The sequence below is a fragment of the Epinephelus fuscoguttatus genome, linkage group LG3 (genome assembly GCF_011397635.1).
Source record: "Epinephelus fuscoguttatus linkage group LG3, E.fuscoguttatus.final_Chr_v1".
Lineage (NCBI taxonomy): Eukaryota > Metazoa > Chordata > Actinopteri > Perciformes > Serranidae > Epinephelus > Epinephelus fuscoguttatus.
Genome location: NC_064754.1, coordinates 44,769,491 through 44,789,484, shown reverse-complemented (window position 1 = coordinate 44,789,484; position 19,994 = coordinate 44,769,491). Strand labels below are relative to the sequence as shown.

Genomic DNA, 19,994 nt, shown 5'->3' with positions numbered 1-19,994 from the left:
ATGCTCTTATCTCATCTAACACTGACGGCTGTAATTTATTTTTCTCCCCCCTTAGTAGGTCTGCTCTTGATCATCTGCAAGCAATCCGGAATGCTGCTGCAAGACTACCGCCATCTACTGAAGGTAATACACTGACTTTACATAAGTACCTCAAACAACCCCACTTCAAAAATCCTGATCTAACCTTTTAACATAAATACTGGGCTTCTTTCGGAAGGCTGATCCACGTTTGGCACATCTTACTGTGTACTGATAACTGACAGTGCACTTTTATTCCATTTCTAAATGTGTTAGTTTAAACAGCATGTCAGTCTAGATAAGAGCACATGCACATTAGTGTTACTAAAATGAAACATGCTGAAGGTGAGGTTGTTTTTGGGATTAAATATTGATTTACCTGGCAACTTCTGGGCTCTGTTTGACAGCAAGTAAGAGAGCTTCAGTGTTGATGAGGACAGCCCAGCAGGGGAAACAGGCCAGCAACAGAATCAGGACCCCCCTCTGGAGAATCACACCCACACGCTTCAAGTTACCGCTCCCATAGGTCTGCACGAAACAGGTAGATAAATAAGTAGAGTTAAACAACACTGATCACACTACGAAGCAAAGGCATGAACAGGCCAAGAAAACAAACTTGATACAAAAGCTCATTGTTGAGCTGCTTTTAAAGGGAAAGAAAAACCCGTGGAGAGGACAGTACCTGAGATATGAGAGTATCACATGTGCATGACAAACCAGTGCCAATGGAAATACCAGTGACATTAACCACCTGCAAATTGACAAATTCATTAAAATTCAGAAGGCAATAACAGTAAACAGACTGTGATGTCAATATAAAAGCAGATGGGGCTCAAATGCATGTCTCCTTACCACAGCTGCTAAAGATACTCCAGCTAGTTCAGTTTTTCCCAGGTGACCACAGAACACCAAGCTGATGATACCAATCAGGAAGAACATCAACTGGGAAAAGACCTGGAAAGCAAAAACAAACACAATAGCCTTCCTACTTTTCTTCTTCATAAAAATGTCTGTGTTCATATTAAAAAAATGGCTTTGTATTGAAAGAGTAGTTGAAACACAAGCTGTCATAGAAACTTCAAACCACATTGCATTGAGGCCTAAAATGTATACTCTTAGCTTGTACTTTTCTGTGTTTCATTACTTGTACACTGGATGGAGGCAGCATTCATTGTAGGCTACTAACCATAGAGGCATGCCACAAAAGAAACAAAAGAAGATAAGCATGTATGTGCATGCGTATACACACACAGCTACATAGAGCTGTGTCCAGCTACCAGCCAAAGAGACAGGTTGTTAACTGCCACATTACAAGCAAAGTCTTTTATTAATCTGTCTGTAGTTAATCTGTCCCAAGTTGAACTGACACCTGCCCAAGTACAAGTTCTCTCCAAAGGTTTGTCCTTTTCCTCCACATACAAATCAGACCTTTTTGAGACTAAAATTGATATTTTTCGCTTCTACAGAAGTTTACACCTAAAAACATGGTACTCCTTAGGACAAAAACACAATTTGACATACACGCAGGCCACAAATGGGAGCACACCAGCCTTCAAACCTAAGTCCACATTTACACCTTTAAGTACTAATCCCACCCTTTTGACATACATTAAGAAAGTTGATTACGAAATACAGGAACTCTTCAATAGCCCAACAACAGCCACGAAGCATAATCTGTCCCCCCATGAACGTGATGCTTCTAAAGAACTGAGTGACAACAAGGACATCATAATAAAACCAGCAGACAAGGGGGGGCGCAGTAGTTGTCTTGGACTATAACAAATATTTGAATGAAGCCCACCGTTAACTGAAAAATCCTAATTGCTATCAAGAACTCTCTTTTAACCCTTTATCTAGCATGAAATGTGACCACACAGCCTTGTTAAACAGAGCCAAAGATACGGGTTGGATCAATGAAAGTGAGTATGGTTTTCTTATGTGTAAACACCCCAGAATGCCTGCATTTTACATGTTACCAAAGATCCACAAAGAGCCAAAAGACAATCCCCCCAGCAGACCCATCGTATCAGCCAATGGCTCTTTGACTGAACCAGCCTCTCAATATATTGATTATTTTTTGAAACCATTTGTACATGATCTTCCATCTTATGTACAAGATACAACACATGTTTTGAACAGACTGATGAAGTCAAAGATATTTTTCTAGTAACTCTTGATGTAGAATCCTTACATACCCAGAGGGCATACGTGCAAATGAATACTATTTATATCGCAGGGAGGGAACTATTCCTCCCACTGTTTTCCTTTTGGAACTCATGGAGTGGATCCTCAACAACGTGTTCTTATTTCAAGATAAAGTATTTAAACAATGTAAAGGCACTAGCATGGGGGCTAGCTTTGCTCCTGAATATGCATGTTTGTTTTTGGGCCTTTGGGAGGAGGAATTTATTCATAATCCTCAGAAGAATGTTTTCTTTGACAACAACAAATTCTACTGTTGTTATATTGATGATATTTACTTACATTTTTCAGGTAATGAAACTGAATTACAAACCTTTCATGAATTTTTAAACTCAACTAATGAGAACATAAGACTAAACATGGAATATTCTAAGACAAAAATTGATTTCTTGGATCTTACTATCTATAAAGGTGATGAAGACAGTTTACACACTACCTTATTTTGCAAACAAACCGATTGCAATTCTCTTCTTCTTTACCATTCATTTCATCCCCCACATCAAAAAAAGAACATCCCTTACGGACAGTTTCAAAGAGTCAGGAGGATTTGTGACTCTGACCCTGATTTTGAGAAACAGCCAGAAGATCTATCTAAACGATTCAGGGAAAGGTCCTATAGGCCACATGTCATCACTGCTGCTTTGGAAAAAGTTAGGCATGTTAACCATAGCAATTTATTGCAAAAATCACACAAACGAATGAGAAACCCCTCTAATTTGTTTTTTGTCACTCGTTATGGCACTAAAGCTCAAGAAATCAAACGGATCCTTAATTCAAACTGGTCTATATTAAAAAGCGATGTGAATTTGAGAACCATTTTCTCTGAACCACCAGTCATATCCTATAAACAAGCTCCCACTATAAAAAATACATTGGTATGCAGGGAGGATATGTGGCTAAAAAACCCTCAGGTACATTTAAATGTCTTATTAATACTAAAAACAGGAAGAAAGCACAATCAGACAGATTTTATTAATTGCAACACCACATTTGTTGTATATCATCTAACATGTCCATGTAATTGTTTTTATGTAGGAAGCACCAAGAGACGTCTTAAGGACAGACTGTCAGAGCATAAATATGCAATCAGAACACAGAATGAGGACTATCCCATGGCTAAACACTTTAAAGAGGTACATGCTAGTAATGATTCCTTATTGAGGATAGAAGGTTTGGAATCCATTAAGGACTCCATCAGAGGTGGTAACCGCCTACAGAGACTCCTCCAAAGGGAGACTTTTTGGATTTTTAAACTAGATGCCATGACCTATCCTGGCTTAAATGAGGAGATTGACTATAGACCTTTTTTATAAATGTTAAATGCTGCAATCTGGAATGATATTACTGTCAGAAGCTTAGAGGGCTGTCAGATTATTTGTGTTTTTTTTTAAATGTGTTAAATTTACTAATTGATCAGTTTGGTCGGTTTGGCTGTTTTTGTTGGTTGTTTTATTTTGCATCTTGTTTTTTGTTTTGTTTTTCTCTGGGACTGATATGACCCCTTGTCCTATTTTAACCATATGTATTTCCTCAACAGAAGTGGAGAGTCTGGTATCACGCCTCTGATTGTTAATTTGACTTGAGTTCTATCACCTGTGTCCACTCACCAATCAGGACCCTGACACGCCCAGTCGAGCCTATAAATAGGCCTGTTTTGAACATCATGTCTCCATTTGTAACCCTGATGAAGACCCAAGAGGTTGAAACCAGTTGGTTTTTTAAGTGTCTTTGTACAAGCCATAATAAATTAAAGGCTTTTTAATGAAGTAATCAAGCTACTTTTTTTCTTTCCCTGTTCCATGCAAGAGTGCCTGAAGTTTGTTTTTCGTCTTTGGTAAGATTTTGAGCCCTCTTCTTCAAGAGCACCTGCATTTTTTCCTTCTTTTTTTTGGACAATAACAATCGGTCCTCGAGCACACCACTACCTCTCTTCTCAGTTTAAAGCCTTTTATTATTTCTGAAGTGTAAATATGAACTTCACCACAGTTGCACGACTTAACGCCACCACCTCAATGAGGCTGTAGAGCCATGTTCGGCCAGATGACATTCTATAGTTTCATTAAGCAACTTGGGGTATTTATTTACTGATGTATTTTATGTCATAGAACAAAACATAAAAGTCTCTTAAGCTTGTGGTAACCACAGGCCTTGTTTCATGCATCTAACAAAAAACCCATTAAAAAAAAAAAAACATTGACTCTGAGATGAGGGAACCGGGAGTGCTAAAATGGTTACTCATTTCTGGGGTTTGAGACTCATTCCTGCACCACTCTATTATGTTGCAGTTGGTCACACATTAATTCCTTACCACTGTGTCTTGTGTTTACTAACTTATCCAACATGCAGCTGCAGGTTAAAAAGTAAATACTGAAAATGCACTGACAGGTTAAGTGGAGTGAAGAACATTGGTCATCTTGTTACAACACAATGTTCTGCTGGGAAACCTTTGGTCCTGGCATTCACGTGGATACCACTTGAGATGCTCCACCCACCCAAACACTGATGTGGACCAAGCCAAGACTGTGCAGCATGCCACACCATAAAAACAGCTCAGGAATGGTCCAAGGAACCTTACAAAGTGCTCAAGACTCCAACCTGGTCTCCAAAGTCCCCAGATCCCCTCAGATCGAGCATCTGTGGGACATGTCGGTACCCATCCTCACAGTCCACAGAACTCAAAGGATCTGCCTGAGGAAGCTAGGGAAATTGGAGGCCAAGTCAACACTTCTAGCTCTTTGTCCTGTTCCTCAGGCGACACCTTAGCAATTTTTGTGGTGTGGCTTGGTGCATTCTACTGCTGGGGAGGGGGCATTGGGTACTTGGTCTGTAACAGTGTTTGGGTAGGTAGAGCATATCAAATCAAATCAAACTTTATTTGTATAGCACTTTCCATACATTAAAAATGCAGCACAAAGTGCTTCACAGAATAAAAACCTACAACAAAAATACTACATACATATTGAAAACCTGCCCCTCCCACCCCAGGATTTGGAAAAAATTAAAGATTTAAAGATTAAAATAATATTAATAATAAATAAATTAAGATTTAGAAATTTAATAATAATAATAAAATGCATAAAGATTTAAAAATAAATCATTTAAAAGCATTAGAAATTAAAATAACATAATAGAAGAATTAAAAGAGTAAAAGAAATCAGTTGAAAGCCAAATTAAAAAGGTGAGTCTTGAGCCTCCTTTTAAAAACATCAACAGTCTCTGCAGCCCTGATGCTCTCCGGCAGGCTGTTCCATAAGTGTGGGCCATAATGGCTGAATGCAGCCTCCCCGTGGGTTTTTGTTCTCACTTTTGGAACAATTAAAAGGCCGGTGCCGGAGGACGTCAGGATCCGCGAGGGTTGATATGACAAAAGCAGGTCAGATAAATATGATGGCCCAAGACCGTTAAGAGATTTAAAAACTAATAAAAGAACCTTAAAATCTTTCCTGAAACGCACGGGGAGCCAATGCAGTGATCTTAAAACTGGCGTAATGTCCGCCCGCCCTCTGGTCCTCATCAGCACTCGTGCGGCTGAGTTTTGGAGTAGCTGCAGGTTAGAAATGGTCTTTTTGGGAAGACCAGAGAGCAGTGCATTACAGTAAACTAAATTACAAGAGATAAAAGCATGCATCAGCACCTCCGTGTTAACCTGAGAGAGAAACGGGCGGACTCTGGCTATATTCTTAAGATGATAAAAACCTATATTTGTTAGATTTTTGATGAGTGGAATAAAATAAAGCTCAGAGTCAAAAATGACGCCCAGGTTCTATACACATTGTGAAGGTTTAAAATCTTGTAGTTTTGGTAAATGTTTCTCTCTCTTGCCTTCAGGACCAATAACTAAGACCTCTGTTTTGTCCTGGTTGAGCTGTAGGAAATTCACTGCCATTCATGACTTGATATCTAAAATACAGTTAAAAAGGGCATCAATTGGCCCTGTGTCATCAGGAGACACAGCGATGTACAACTGTGTGTCATCTGCGTAACTGTGGAAGCTGATGCCGTACCCCCGATGACGTCCCCAAGGGGAAGCATGTAGAGATTAAAAAGAATTGGACCTAAAATTGACCCTTGGGGCACCCCACACCTGATTTCATATGTTCCAGAGGAACATGTATCCATGCTTACAAAGAAACGACCTGTGAGATAAGATCTGAACCAGTTAAAAACAGTACCAGAGAGGCCCACCAGGTTTCTGAGTCTGTTTAATAAAATGTGGTGATCTACTGTATCAAAGGCAGCGCTTAGATCCAGTAGTACCAAGACTGTGAGTTTTTGTGAATCAACATTAAACCTGATATCATTTCAAATCTTTAAAAGGGCTGTCTCGGTACTGTGGTTCATCCTAAAACCATATTGATATTTCTCTAAAATATTGTTTATTTTTAAAAAATCATTTACTTGGTTAAAAACCAGTTTTTCTAAAATCTTACTTAAAAATGGTAAGTTGGATACAGGTCCGTAGTTATTAAAAATGTTGGGATCTAAATTACTATACTATATTTCAGAAGGGGCTTCACCACCACCGTTTTGAAGGCAGCGGGGAAGACACCTGTCTGAACAGAGTAATTTACTAAATTTAAAATCTGTTCCTCAAAGAATCCATAAAATGTTTTTAAAAGTTTACCTGGGAGAAAAATCGACCAAGTGTCCTTGCATCAACCAGGACAAAACTCTCCAGTGTTTCCTCAGGTAAAAGCAGCTGTTCAAGTGTGTTGAAAATTACATTCTGTTGAGATAAAAGACTGGATCTGATATCATTGATTTTACTTCTGAAGTGGTCTACAAAGTCCTCGCAGACGGCGTCTGTTGAAATCTTGGTTTATTAAAATTGGCGGTGGTTAAAAGATCGAAGGTGGAGAAAAGGAATTTGGGGTTGTTTTTATGATCGGAAATGAGTTTTGGAAAGTGGGATATTCTTGCCTGTTTGACTGTTTTATTGTAGGATTTGAGTTGATCGCGTAATATTTCATAATGAACTGTCAATTTGGTTTTTCTCCACCTCCTCTCTCCACTCCTGCATTTTCTTTTCATTTTTTTGATATTATCATTTCTCCACGGGGGTATAGGTTTTGTTTTTATTGTTTTGATTAAAAGTGGAGCCACTGAGTCAAGTGTTGACTTTAATTTACTGTTAAAATTGTCCACTATAAAATCACAGGGTGCAGGTAAAATTTCAGCAGGAGTGCTCTGTAAAATCTCAATAAAATTTGCAGCCACTTCAGAAGTTAGATAGCGTTTCCTCACCGTTCTCACCGGGGCCTCCTGACGGCTAAAACTGGTGATGTTAAAATACACACAGTAGTGGTCAGACACAGCCAGGTCAACAACAGAGGACACATCAGTGGACAGGCCATAGGTTATGACCAGGTCCAGGGTGTGTCCTCTGTTGTAAGTTGGCTGTGTGACGTGTTGTTTAAAATCCATGCAGGTTAAAAGGTTAAAAAATTCTCTGGACATTGTATCCGAGGTATTATCAACATGTAAATTAAAATCACCAGTTATTAAAATTCTGTTATAGGTGGTGTGTATGATTGTTAATAGTTCTGAGAATTCACTGATAAAAGAGGTGGAATGGTGGGGTGTTCTGTAAACTGTGATGCAAAGAATAGGAGGACTGCTAAAAACAAAGGCATGATACTCAAATGATGTGTAGCTGTTAAAAGAAACTTCAGTAGAGTGCAGTGTATTTTTGGTGACTGAAGCAGGTCCGCCTACTCTTTTACCTCCCCCCCCCCCCAGTAGAAAATAAAAAATTAAAATTTGGTGGGCAGGCAGGTGGGAACAACTGGTGTGTCAATGCCAAGCCACGTCTCTGTTAAAAGAATACTGTTCAAGTTGTTATCTAAAATCAGGTCATTTATGATAAAAGTTTTATTTAAAAGAGAGCGCACGTTCAGCACGGCCAAGTTAATGTTTGTGCCGAACGTGCACTCGTCATTCGAATGTAGTGAGTGTGAAGCAGGTGTGACAGGAACTAAGTTTTTGGGGTTGCTATTGGTCCATGGTGAAGCTGGTCTATTAGATCTATTTGAGATTCTGACTGGGATGGATATGGATGTGGGAATGGTTGGGGATGAACCAAAGAGGAAAGCAGGGGGGCGTGTGCCTCCAATGTATGTAACTGTCAAGACCCAAGGTTACCCAGCAGTATCAGTATCAAAATACTACACAGGACGAGATGTTAAATACTGCCCTTTGTGCCAATAGGTGGTGAGCACTTAATCAAGATTTTCCTTGATGTTGTGAGTGGTAGGGAATCAACAGGTGGGGGTTCTCCCAGTTGTGGGGGAGGTTAATCTTGGCCTGGGTGACATTTCAGGACAACTGGGCATGGGACACATCATCAGTAGTGTGGCCTTGCATCACTGAGTGTGTCGGCCTTCAACACTATACACCCTCCACAAGGTAGGCCCGCTGCCAGGTGATAAGCCTGCAGCTTGTGTCCCATGCCTAATCATCCCTGAAATTCACCCTATTGTTCCAGTCTTCAGCTGTCTAACCGGTGGACAGGCAGGGGGTTTATGGTGATGTACTTGCCCAGCACAGATCGTTCCGCTTAAGCCAAATCCACTGGCTGTTTCTTTCCGCTGCCTCCGAGATTGCTCTAACAGTCTTCCGCAAGGCCTGACCATGGCATCCGGGGTTCTTTCAACAGTCTGATGGTAGACAAATGCACAAATCCTCTGCATCCTACTTCTACTGGATAGATTCAGCCATGCTGCTTCGCTTCTGCTGCTATCTCTGCATAGTGCAGCTTCTTGTGCTCATAGGCCTCTTCAATAGAGTTCTCCCACGGGAGTGTGAGCTCAATGATGTAAGCATTCTTCAGTGAAGGGGACCAGAGTACCAGGTCTGGCCGGAGGTTGGTGGAGGCAATTTCTGGTGGAACTGGCAGAACTGGTTGTTGGCCATTGTCTGCCAGCATGTTCCAGTCATGAGCCCTGCGCAGTTGCCCTGCCAATGACTTGGTGGAAGGATGTTTAGGTGATTTCTGTCCTTCTCTGACAAACATTGTTGCCTTTAAAGAGTTGCTTGGTCTTGGTGGCAAGGAGTTGGTTGTAGTCCGCTTGCTCTCCAGCACTAATGCCAGGCTTTTGAGGACCTGATTATGCCGCCAGGTGTATCTCCCCTGCGTAAGGGTGGTCTTACATCCGGTCATAATGTGTTTGAGGGTTGCTGGTGTTGGGCCGAGGGCACACGTTGGATCCTCACCATACCATTGGTGAAGATTCTTGGGGGACGATAGGACATCATATGTCACCCTTATGATGAAGCTGATCTTGCTTGCTTCCATTTCCCATAACTCCCTCCAGCTGATCTCCTCTCCACACCTTCCCACTGCATCCATTTTCCCTGCTTGGCAAGAGAGACAGCCTTCGAACTCCTCAAGACCTCCTCCTGACGACGTGCCTCCTCAACCACCAGTGTCCTCTGCTCCGATGTTGTAGCCTTTTGCCAGGTTGGTTTGCGTGCTTTCAATCCAAAGCCTTCTCTTCCCTGCTGGACTTGCCCCGTGATATCTTTGTGCCTCAGGGCTGACGTGGCTTGCTGCACTGCATCGGATGGTGTCCACTTCTGCCCAGTTACTAGGGGCACTGCAGCAGTCCTGATGGTCTGGTCTCTGGGGTCCTTCAGCGTCATCTGGAGTCTTCCTTTCAAACACTTGTATTCTTCAGTGAGACCAGCGAGAGGTAGCTCCAGGACTCCTTTGCCGTAGAGGCTGATGTTACTCAGGCATCATGGGTCACCAAGTAGAGCCCTGCGCGGGACTGTTTTCTTCATCCCGCTCCTGCCCGCTCCTGCTGAATTTCTGACCATTACTGCCCGCAACCGCAACGTGTGTGTTACACTCCCGCCTGCACCCGCAATGTGTATGTCCACTCCCACCCCCTCTCGCAAAACTCTGAGAATTTATGCCCACACAATAATAGAGATGCATTGATTTTGTGTCTTCTCCCTTCCCGCAGGAGAAAACACGTCATTTTATAGGCTATTAATAAAGAGATTCATGAGGTTGTTTGTTTCGTTTCCCTGGCCTGCATGTCTTTTGACGCATTGGTCGGGAATAGTGCTCCTATTTCGTTGTTTTCATTTAGTTTTTAATGAAATAAAGGCTGTTTCATATTCTATTCTCCTCCTCTGTATTTTATTTATTTTTCTACCTTTATATAATCACGCAGTGATTGAGGTTAAGGTCTCTTTTCTAAGAGAGACCTGAATAAGAAACATTAATGAGATAAAGATAAAGCCTATGCCAATAACACCAGCATCATCACGCCTCTTTATGTAATTAACAAATAGCAACGAGAGTAGGCTGTGAGTGACTCAAATAACACTAATAAATAACATAAAATAAACAAAGTTAACGAATGAAACGAATGAATTTAACAAATGAATCACTTGGCCATAATATTGCTGTGAAGGAAGAGAATGTTGCTGACCGACTGCGGCCCAATCTCGTGCGTCTCTCTTCCAAGATGCGCCCACAGACACTAAAGGCCCGCTCTGAAGGCACACTGGGAAGTAGAGGGCTCAGTGCACCTTCAGACCTTGTTTGAGCTTCTTTTCCACATCATTTGTTAATTCCATCCTGTCGCTATAGGCTACATCCTGATCCCGCAGTGTTCTTTTTAGCCGCCCCTTCCCGCCCGCAGCAAAGTTCAAACCGCCCACTCCCACAAGATTTGGGTTGGATCCCACAGTACCCTGCGGGACCCAATCCCAATGCAGCCATCTAACACCAAGCCACTTTTCTGCATATGACCTGATGGTTCACTCCATCTTCTCCACGGTTGTTATTGGGACTTTGTAAACGGTGAGTGGCCACAGCGCCTGGGGAAGGAGACCAAACTGTAGGCACCAGAGCTTCAGTTTCCCAGGCAGTAGAGTCTTATCGATGTTCAGAATCAGAATCAGAATCGGGTTTATATAAGTAGGTTTTCACATACAAGAAATTTGGCTTGGTGTATTGGTGCATAACAAAGAATATAAAATATATAAAAAATATAGAGTAATTAGAAGCATGCATATAAAATACTATAAACAATTAAATATAAAATCTGAATGCAAATAACAATAGTAATAGTAATATAAAAAATATGTACACTGTGAACATTTATATGAGAGTGTTAACTAGAATGACCAACCAGTCAGGAGACAGGGGTCCTCAATGCTGACCCATATTGGCTGCCCACTCCACGTAAAGACACAGATATCTTCAAAAATAAACTATACAGTAGTGTTGCATGGTATACTGGTACCAACGGTAGACCACGGTACTTAAACACCAAGGTACATATGATACCATAATTATGGAGTACCATAGTACCACAGTACCTCACGGTACTACTACTGTGGGATAAGTTCAAAAGTCCAATCGCAAGAGGGTGATTGTCCATGCGCTGTCCAGTAACATATTCAAATTGAGTGCCAGGTGGCCAGCACGCACCGTTATTGGCCAGCGCACGCCGGCCACCTGGCACTCAATATGCTGCTGCAGTGGTTTGTTTTCCAGTGACATTTCAGGTATTAGCTGAGCTATTGAGTATCTTTAAGCAGTGAAAGTTATTATTTATTTCTTTTTACTTGTAGGCTAGATTTGTTTATATATGCTACAGTGATTTGTTTTCTACGGAAGCTCATTGCATTCACTGGATAAAAAAAAATTAGACACCTTATCTTGTAATTACGAGATAAGGATCTCGTAACTATGAGAAAAGATCTCGTAATTACGAGATCAGGAAAGGTGCCACATTGGCTACTGCTTCGCTCAGAACCACATACTGCACATCCACGAAGGGGGGTCGGAACTACTGTAACCAGCTGCCACTTGGGTGGTACCATCTTGACTACATCCCATATCTTTATTATAATGTGTATATATTGTAAATTTCGACAGAGTATTACACTAAGCAAGGAAATGTTACAACAGTGCGCACCGTATATATTTTGATCTATTTCATATTTAAGATTTATATTGTTTAGCATTAATTGGTGACAGAAAAGAACAAATTTCTTTCTGCAGGGAACGCGTGTCCTTACTGTGCATATTGAATCTTGAATCTATATGTTTTATGAAGACCCTATGTGCGCTCGGAGCTGTGGCACAAGTTACGCACCGAAATCTGGCGGAAGAAAGATAATAATAAGACGAAAAATAAGTATGTGTGTGACTTATGCGCTGATTAAGTGGCGTGTTATCGATTTGCCTGACACTGACTGATTTAGTTTCAGCACCGCGGTAGTGGCCAGCTCCTGTTAAGATATAAACAGAATGAAAGCGGACAAGGTAATTACAGAACTTGTCTTGAGAAATATCTTTCAAATTGACTCAGAGATTAAATGCATTTTCAATAGAGGCAACTTTTTAAATTAGGCTATTGCTTTCTTTTCACTTTCTGCATCCATTTAAGATTTACTTAGATTACTTATTTTTTGTCTTATTATTATTTTTCTTCCGCCAGATTTCGGTGCGTAACTTGTGCCACAGCTCTGAGTGCACACAGGGTCTTCATAAAACATACAGGTTCAAGATTCAATATGCACAGTAAGGACACGCGTTTCCCTGCAGAATAAAATTCGTTCTTTTCTGTCACCAATTAATGCTAAACAATATAAATCTGAAGTATGAAATAGATCTGTTATAACTGTTGTAACATCTCCTTGCTTAGTGTAATACTCCGTCGTAATTTACAATATATACACATTATAATAAAGATATGGGATATTGTCAAGATGGCACCAACCGAGTGGCAGCTGGTTACAGTAGTTCCGACCCCCCTTCATGGATGTGCAGTATGTGGTTCTGAGCAAAGCAGTGGCCAATGTGGCACCTTTCCTGATCTCATAATTACGAGATCTTATCTTGTATTTACGTGATCCTGATCTCGTAATTACAAGATCTTTTCTCGTAATTACAAGATCCTTATCTCGTAATTATGAGATAAGGCCACTAATTTTTTTTTTATCCAGTGAATGCAATGCGCTTCTGTAGTTTTCCTACAGTGCGAGCATTTTACTCGCATTTGCAACTAAAAATAGTTTTGTGCGAACAAAAGAAATCATTCAGGAGCACACTGTGCGAGTACAGATTTCAAACAGCAGCAGAAACGACAGGTGAATCCTGCCAGATGTGAGCTGAACGAGAAGCCCGGCTCCAGGTCCAATAATTTCCTCTTCGTTGGTGTCACGACTGCCCAGAAGCACATGAGCAGCCGAGCCATGGCGGCACACAGGTACGTGACGTGTCAGAGGGGAAACGAGCCGTTCACATTTCTCTCTTTGTGGTAGATAACGGTTCACAAACCTCACCGCACTTTAGGGACTGTTCTTTACTTATGAAGGGACTGTTCTTTACTTGTCAGGGGAGGAGGGGGGCCGGTTGATTTTTATTTCATTTATTTATTTTATTTTAATCCCCCCTATGTTCATCACTTATTGATGCTGTTTTTGAAGTATGAATAAGTCAATAAGTAATTTATTCCATTGAAATATCAGTGATGTATTATAGAAAAGTGATTTATCTTTTTATAAATGACAAAAGGCACATCTGCCTCATTTTTGCTGTGGTATCGTGATACTACTTAGAACCGTGATACTTTTACTGGTATCGTACCGTGGGTCCCAATTTTGGCACCGTGACAACACTACTGTACAGTTCTCTGATAATCAAAGAGCTAACAAACAAGCCATCTCCAATTTTAATATTTTTGGTCCAAAATAAATATTCAATGAAATATATCTGAATTTGCAAAATCCTCAATATGCAAAATACACATCAACTATATCCTTATTTTTCTTTCCAAATCTTTAATATGTTATAGAGTAATCTGTTGTCATGGTGTGCTCCTATCAGTGGGGCCCACACATAATAACAAGTAAAACACTGTATAAGTCCAAATGAGATGAGCAAAACATCATCAGCCCTTCACCTGTGGCTGAAAAATAAAAAGTTAAGATCTTCACAACTTCACACTGGTGCTACACAAATGATGGAATTTCATTTTGTTTTTCAATCGTGATGAAAAGCAAATAATAAAAATCTTATGTAATACTTAAGACACAGAAAAGCATATGCAACATCAAAGATTCATGTGTTAGATTGCGTAGGCCTACCCATATGGAGCTACATTTGTTTCTTTATTATTCAATCAGAGTAGGTTTTGCAATCAAAAGAAGATTTGAGAGCAAAAGTATCAATATTGAAATCAAAAAATGTTTTATTGCAAGTAAAAAAAAGATTGATTAAAAAATGCAAATCCAAAAGTTTTATTTGCAAATCCAAAAGTTTTGTTTGCAAATCCTATAGTTTTGTTTACAAATCCTAAAGTTTTGTTTGCGAGTCATTTTTTTCGTTTGCAAGTCAAAAAGCTTTGCCAGTATAAAGTTGAACCTGGTGGGCGGGGCCTAAACTGAAAGCTGTAAGACATGTCTTCATTGGCCAGTCTCAATCAGAATGACAGCTTGCAAAGCATTTTTTTTTCTTCTTCTCTCAGTTGGCGGATTGCAAACAATTTAAAGGTGCATACTGTCACCTACTGTACAAGAGTGTGCAACATCATGTAACATTAATTTAGCCTGTTTCTTAAATTCTACTCATCAGCCTAGTACGCTTGCAAAGCAACATGGGAGTTCTGTAGTTCACAGGGGAGCTGTGGCGAAAATCAATTCTGAAACTAAAGTTTTTAGGCCTCCGGTTTCCAAAAAAACATTCGTCTACACGGGTGGTGTGATAAAAAAAAATATGATATCCACACGAAACCGCAAAACCTGCTACCAAGTGATGTAATACACATGTCAAAGCAGTAGGTGGCGATGCCCACTCAATTGTGACATTATTTTATGCATACGATATCGATTTTGTATCTTTACAGATGCCATACAGATACCCCCCATTCAATTTAAAGCATAACTGATTTGAGTAAAGGCACGAGAGCAAATCTGGGTATATAAACGTTTGGTTTGCGCTGCGTTCTTCAGTTGGCAGTTACACCTAGAGTAAAGCTACTGAAGACCAGCAAAACCACCATTTGTTTTCATTTATTCTTTCAGGTGGGTAAATGTCACCTAAGCACCTTCAGATTTTAGTAGTGTACCCTTAATAGATAATTTGTTTATATAGTTTGTATTGTGCTTCGTGATATTGTTTGAGGGAACTGTAACGTAAGGTAACTGTATACGAGTGGATGCAACCGTCACTAATGCTAGCGTAGTTCCTCAGGGATTTAAGCTGTTATTACTTTCATTTTGACAATCTAACCTGTGACAACACATTAGCTAAGGTTGTAAGGACTGTAACTGTTGGTAGCTGTTGTTGATTTTGTTTAAATATGTGGAATTATAATTTTATGGGTTATTGTTTGTCGGATGATTGAGCTAAGCTAACTGACGCTAACGTCAGCCGTCACTTGTTGCCATAGCAACGGTAAACATTCACACATGCAGAATCAAGCTTCATTGTAAATATAGTTAAGATATGTTAGATAAGTTAGGATGTGGTATTTTAGTAGTTCGTGAACTTTTAGAAAAGAGCTATTTACCATCGCTCTGACGTCAAACAATGGAGACAGGTAATAAAATACTGCGGTTATCCCATCTACAACAACAAACAGCCAAATCACATAGAATAATACACTGTTTCAGAAGTACACGGTAGTGATGCGCGGGCCGACGCGTAACCCGCGGGTCTCGCGGGTTACCCGCGTGACGGGTTGGGTCGCGTTGGATCGGGTCAAGAAATGTTCACTTTGGGGCGTCGGTGGCTTAGTGGTAGAGCAGGCGCCCCATGTACAAGGCTGTTGCCGCAGCGGCCCAGGTTCGACTCCAGCCTGTGGCCCTTTGCTGCATGTCACTCCCTCTCTCTCCCCCTTTCACACTTATCTGTCCTATCCATTAAAGGCTAAAAAGGCCCCCAAAAAAATATCTTTAAGAAATGTTCACTTTATTGGCGGGGCGGGTGAGGCGGGTCATTAAAGATTAAATATGTTGGATATAGCCTACTTGTTAACAAAACTGTTGTAGGTCAGGTAAATGCATGTTACGTAACGTAACCTGGGACCTGACATCACAAAAGCGCCAAGCAGCGGCCACAACAAACCACAATCAATGAAGCGGTGAAGATGGAAGAAGAAATGAGGAAAAGATTACAGTCGGGAGAGTACAGGGTTAAAAGAAAAGAAGGCCAAGCTGCTAAATCTCATGTTTGGGACAATTTCTGTGAGGTAGTTAGTGCAGCAGATGACAGCAGCATTGGCTACGTGAAGTGCAATTCCTGTGATAAGCTATACAAGCATGAGAGCCACAAGACAGGTAAGTTAACAGCGGCGGGGGCGGGGTGGGGTGGGTTGTGAAAATAGATGCGGTTGTGCAGGCGGGATGGAGCGGGTCAAGTTATTTCATAAATGCGGGACCTGCTGGTTGGAAAAAAACCCCGACCCACGCATCACTACTACATGGGTCCGTGTGGACTAGGCCTAATAATAGCAAGAATGTTTTATTTAAACTGGTGCATGTAGATTGCTTTTGTTTAGCCAGGGCAGAATATATTCGACGGTGTAACAGTCACTACCATCGTTGCACCAGGGTGTAGCAGTAATCATGCTGACTGTCAAGCGTTTCCAGTGGGAGAGAGGGAATCGTGAGTGTAGCCCGCTCTGTATGTATAGAGCCACGTCAAACCCACCAATAGAAACTCTTCTCTCATCCATCAGCGTAGGCCCCGGCCATTAAAGGGAAAGTTCCGTTTTTTACAACCTCAACCTTATTTCTGGCATTAAATACGGTTGTTTACTCACCCAGATAAGTTTGGTGTCATTTGGAGTCCTCCGGAAGATATTTAGATCCGCGAGAGCTGCATACATCCATATAGTGGGAATGATCGGGGCACCGACAATGAGGCTCTAAATAACACATTATCTGCCGCGAAACTCGTTCATTTCACCAATATGTTTTCACGAATCGCTAGAGTTGCTTGTCATCATCATCCAGGTCATTTAAACTGACCCACTAACTTCTGACCTGGATGATGTCATTCAGGTGCGCGTGCCGCCACACACCCGCAGCACGGCTTTGTTTACAGCTGGAATTTGCTACTGTTAGTTTTTTGAAACATGGCTGAATATTTGTCAGATTTTGAGGTTGTGGATGACGACTTTGAATATGATGGACGTCCTTACCGTTTTGAGCCAGAGTATACGGATGAGGAGCTCTGTGAAAGGAGGATGCGGAGGCAGAGAGAGGAACAGCTGGCCAGAGAACAACAAACCGCTGCAACCGTCCGAGAAAAGACGCTAACTGGTGGTGTTCCACTATGCCAACAGAGGAGGAATGCCTTTGTTGCTCCGAGTGGGATTTGAAAATAGGAGATACACGTCTGGATGTCTCCTGAAATGACTGTCTCACAACCACAGAGGATTTCACTTCTATGATCAACCGGGCTGTTTTTTTCGTGTCCCGAAAGTAAACTGGAAGACCCAGCCAAAGCCTGCAGGACCGAACGGGCAACTTTCGATTGAGTAAGTAGCCTACACACATGCATAAAGTGTTTATTTTCTTTTTCTTTTTTTTTAAAGATATTTTTTTGGGCATTTTTTGCCTTTAATGGACAGGACAGTTAAGTGCGAAAGGGGGAGAGAGAAAGAGGATGACATGCAGCAAAGGGCCACAGGCTGGACTTGAATCTGGGCCACTGCGGCAACAGCCTTGTACATGGGGCGCCTGCTCTACCACTAAGCCACCAACGCCCCAAATTGTTTATTTTCCTTGAATTTGTTTGCTTGATAAGTAAATAACGATGAGAATTTACATTTCTTTAGTTTCTTCTCATCACTTGTGTAGAACGGCCTGCACACTGCACAAAAAGCAGAGGCACTTCTTATGCAAAACGTGAATTTATTATTACATAGTACTCAGTGACAAAAAGTGAGAAACAGAAAGGTGAACGTTTCGGTGGTGAAGAGGATTGTTTTTACGAATTGCCTCTGTTAGAGGTTAGTAGGTCAGTATAAATGACCCGGATGATGATGACAAGCAACTCTAGCGATTCATGAAAACATATTGGTGAAATGAACGAGTTTTGCGGCAGATAATGTGTTATTTAGAGCCTCATTGTCGGTGCCCCGATCATTCCCACTATATGAATGTACGCAGCTCTCGCGGATCTAAATATCTTCCAAAGGACTCCAAATGACACCAAACTTATCTGGGTGAGTAAACAACCGTATTTAATGCCAGAAATAAGGTCCAGGTTGTAAAAAACAGAACTTCCCCATTAAGTGCAGTTGAACTTGCAAGCAAAACTTTAACTCACAAGCAAAGAGGACTGATCTGCAAGCAAAACTTTTTAACTTGCAAGCTAAGAGTACTGATTTATAAGCAAAATGATCGTACGTTTTTACTTACAAACAACTTGATTTTTGATTGCAGTTCAAGAAATATGCTCTCAAAACAGTTTTATATGATTGCGACAAAAAGACACAAAAATACCTCCATATACCCACCATACAGGCTGACTCACAAGCCTGCAGCTGCTCAACTACCCTAAAACAAAACACATGGTTCTCAGGTGAGACATACAAACTTGTATAAATCACAGTTGTGCCATTACCAAAGACCAGAGTGGACTTTATGACGTTTTTCTTTTCACTACTTTATAGCTGTGTAGACCTACAACACTTGAAATAAAGACTTGTGTGTATTATTACTGACATTAGCCCACTGTAAGAATTAAAAAGCAGCCTATGGAGAAAAAAAACAAACCTCTTTACAGTCGCAGACCATCGTACAATAGTAACCCCTTATTTTTCAGCCCGGTACAACAGGAGGTCTTACCACTGGTCCAGCTAGTTTAACAACTTGTACTATCTCAGTTCGGTAGTCCGGCGGGACGAAGCTTCCGACGCGCTTCAGACAGCTTTCACCGGAGCCCTGAGCACATGGAGCCGCTACAGCTGCTGTCGAGGCACCGTTCGTCCCGTTACATTCAGTGTGTGTTGCAGGACCGTCCATACCCAAAAAGAAGCGCTTTAATTAGGCTGGTTTTAATAACTGCTCCTCTATTTCCACCTCAGGTAAACGTCCTCTACAGGTCTGTCACAGACAACGCTGGTAGGTACATGAGTGAGTGTCAGAAGAGGAGTCACGAGTTTTTGGGGTCGCTACAGCAGTCCACAACAACTGAGATCACGTCGCGCCTCGAATCAAAACGGGATGTGACGGCTCTGACGTAGGCTGTGTAATCAGGAAATTTTGGTAAAACATAAGATGCTGTGGACTATAGTAAAATAACAGTTTACTAGCGACGCTACAGAGTGTTTTTATGGGAGTATTAGTGGAGTAAATCATGCACACAATGAGACAGCAGATCCTCTCCACACACTGCATGTCGGAGCGCCTGTTCCTGTTTTTTAAAGCGACGTCACGCTGACGAGTAACGGTAACATCACGAGATCAAGAGGACCTCTGCTGCTGCCCGTGCACAGGTCATCGACCAAATCTGCGATCAAAATGAAAAAACGGACATATCATCGAAATCATTGAATATTATGACTTAAAGAAAACCCCTAATTTACACACACACACACACACACACACACACACACACACACACACACACAGATAGATAGATAGTTCTGAAAGTCACTATGTCACATTACACGATTGTTGAGTCATAAAATCGTGCCGTGACTTGGCCGACAGACATGACACATTACATGATGGTCCACATCATCCCCGGTCGTCTTTCACTAGCCTACGTGTGTGATGTCGTCGGCTTATTC

At 41.3% G+C, this 19,994-nt stretch overlaps 1 protein-coding gene across 6 annotated transcripts in view; it reads right to left on the bottom strand.

Annotated features, from left to right (window-relative positions):
* LOC125886559 (multidrug and toxin extrusion protein 1-like) overlaps positions 1-19,614 on the bottom strand; it is a 46,678-nt gene extending 27,064 nt beyond the window's left edge. The window contains exons 1-5 of one of the 6 annotated variants that reach the window (XM_049572861.1): positions 18,976-19,188; positions 18,703-18,756; positions 871-972; positions 701-769; positions 398-546 (exon numbers count right to left, since the gene is read on the bottom strand). In XM_049572861.1, coding sequence (XP_049428818.1) covers positions 398-546; positions 701-769; positions 871-972; positions 18,703-18,708 — 326 coding nt within the window. In that variant the 5' untranslated portion in view covers positions 18,709-18,756; positions 18,976-19,188. Of the gene's footprint in view, positions 1-397; positions 547-700; positions 770-870; positions 973-18,702; positions 18,757-18,975 lie in introns of all 6 variants that reach the window. The other 5 variants (XM_049572863.1, XM_049572862.1, XM_049572864.1 and 2 more) reach the window with 5 other exon arrangements.
* Between the last annotated feature and the right edge of the window lie 380 nt (positions 19,615-19,994).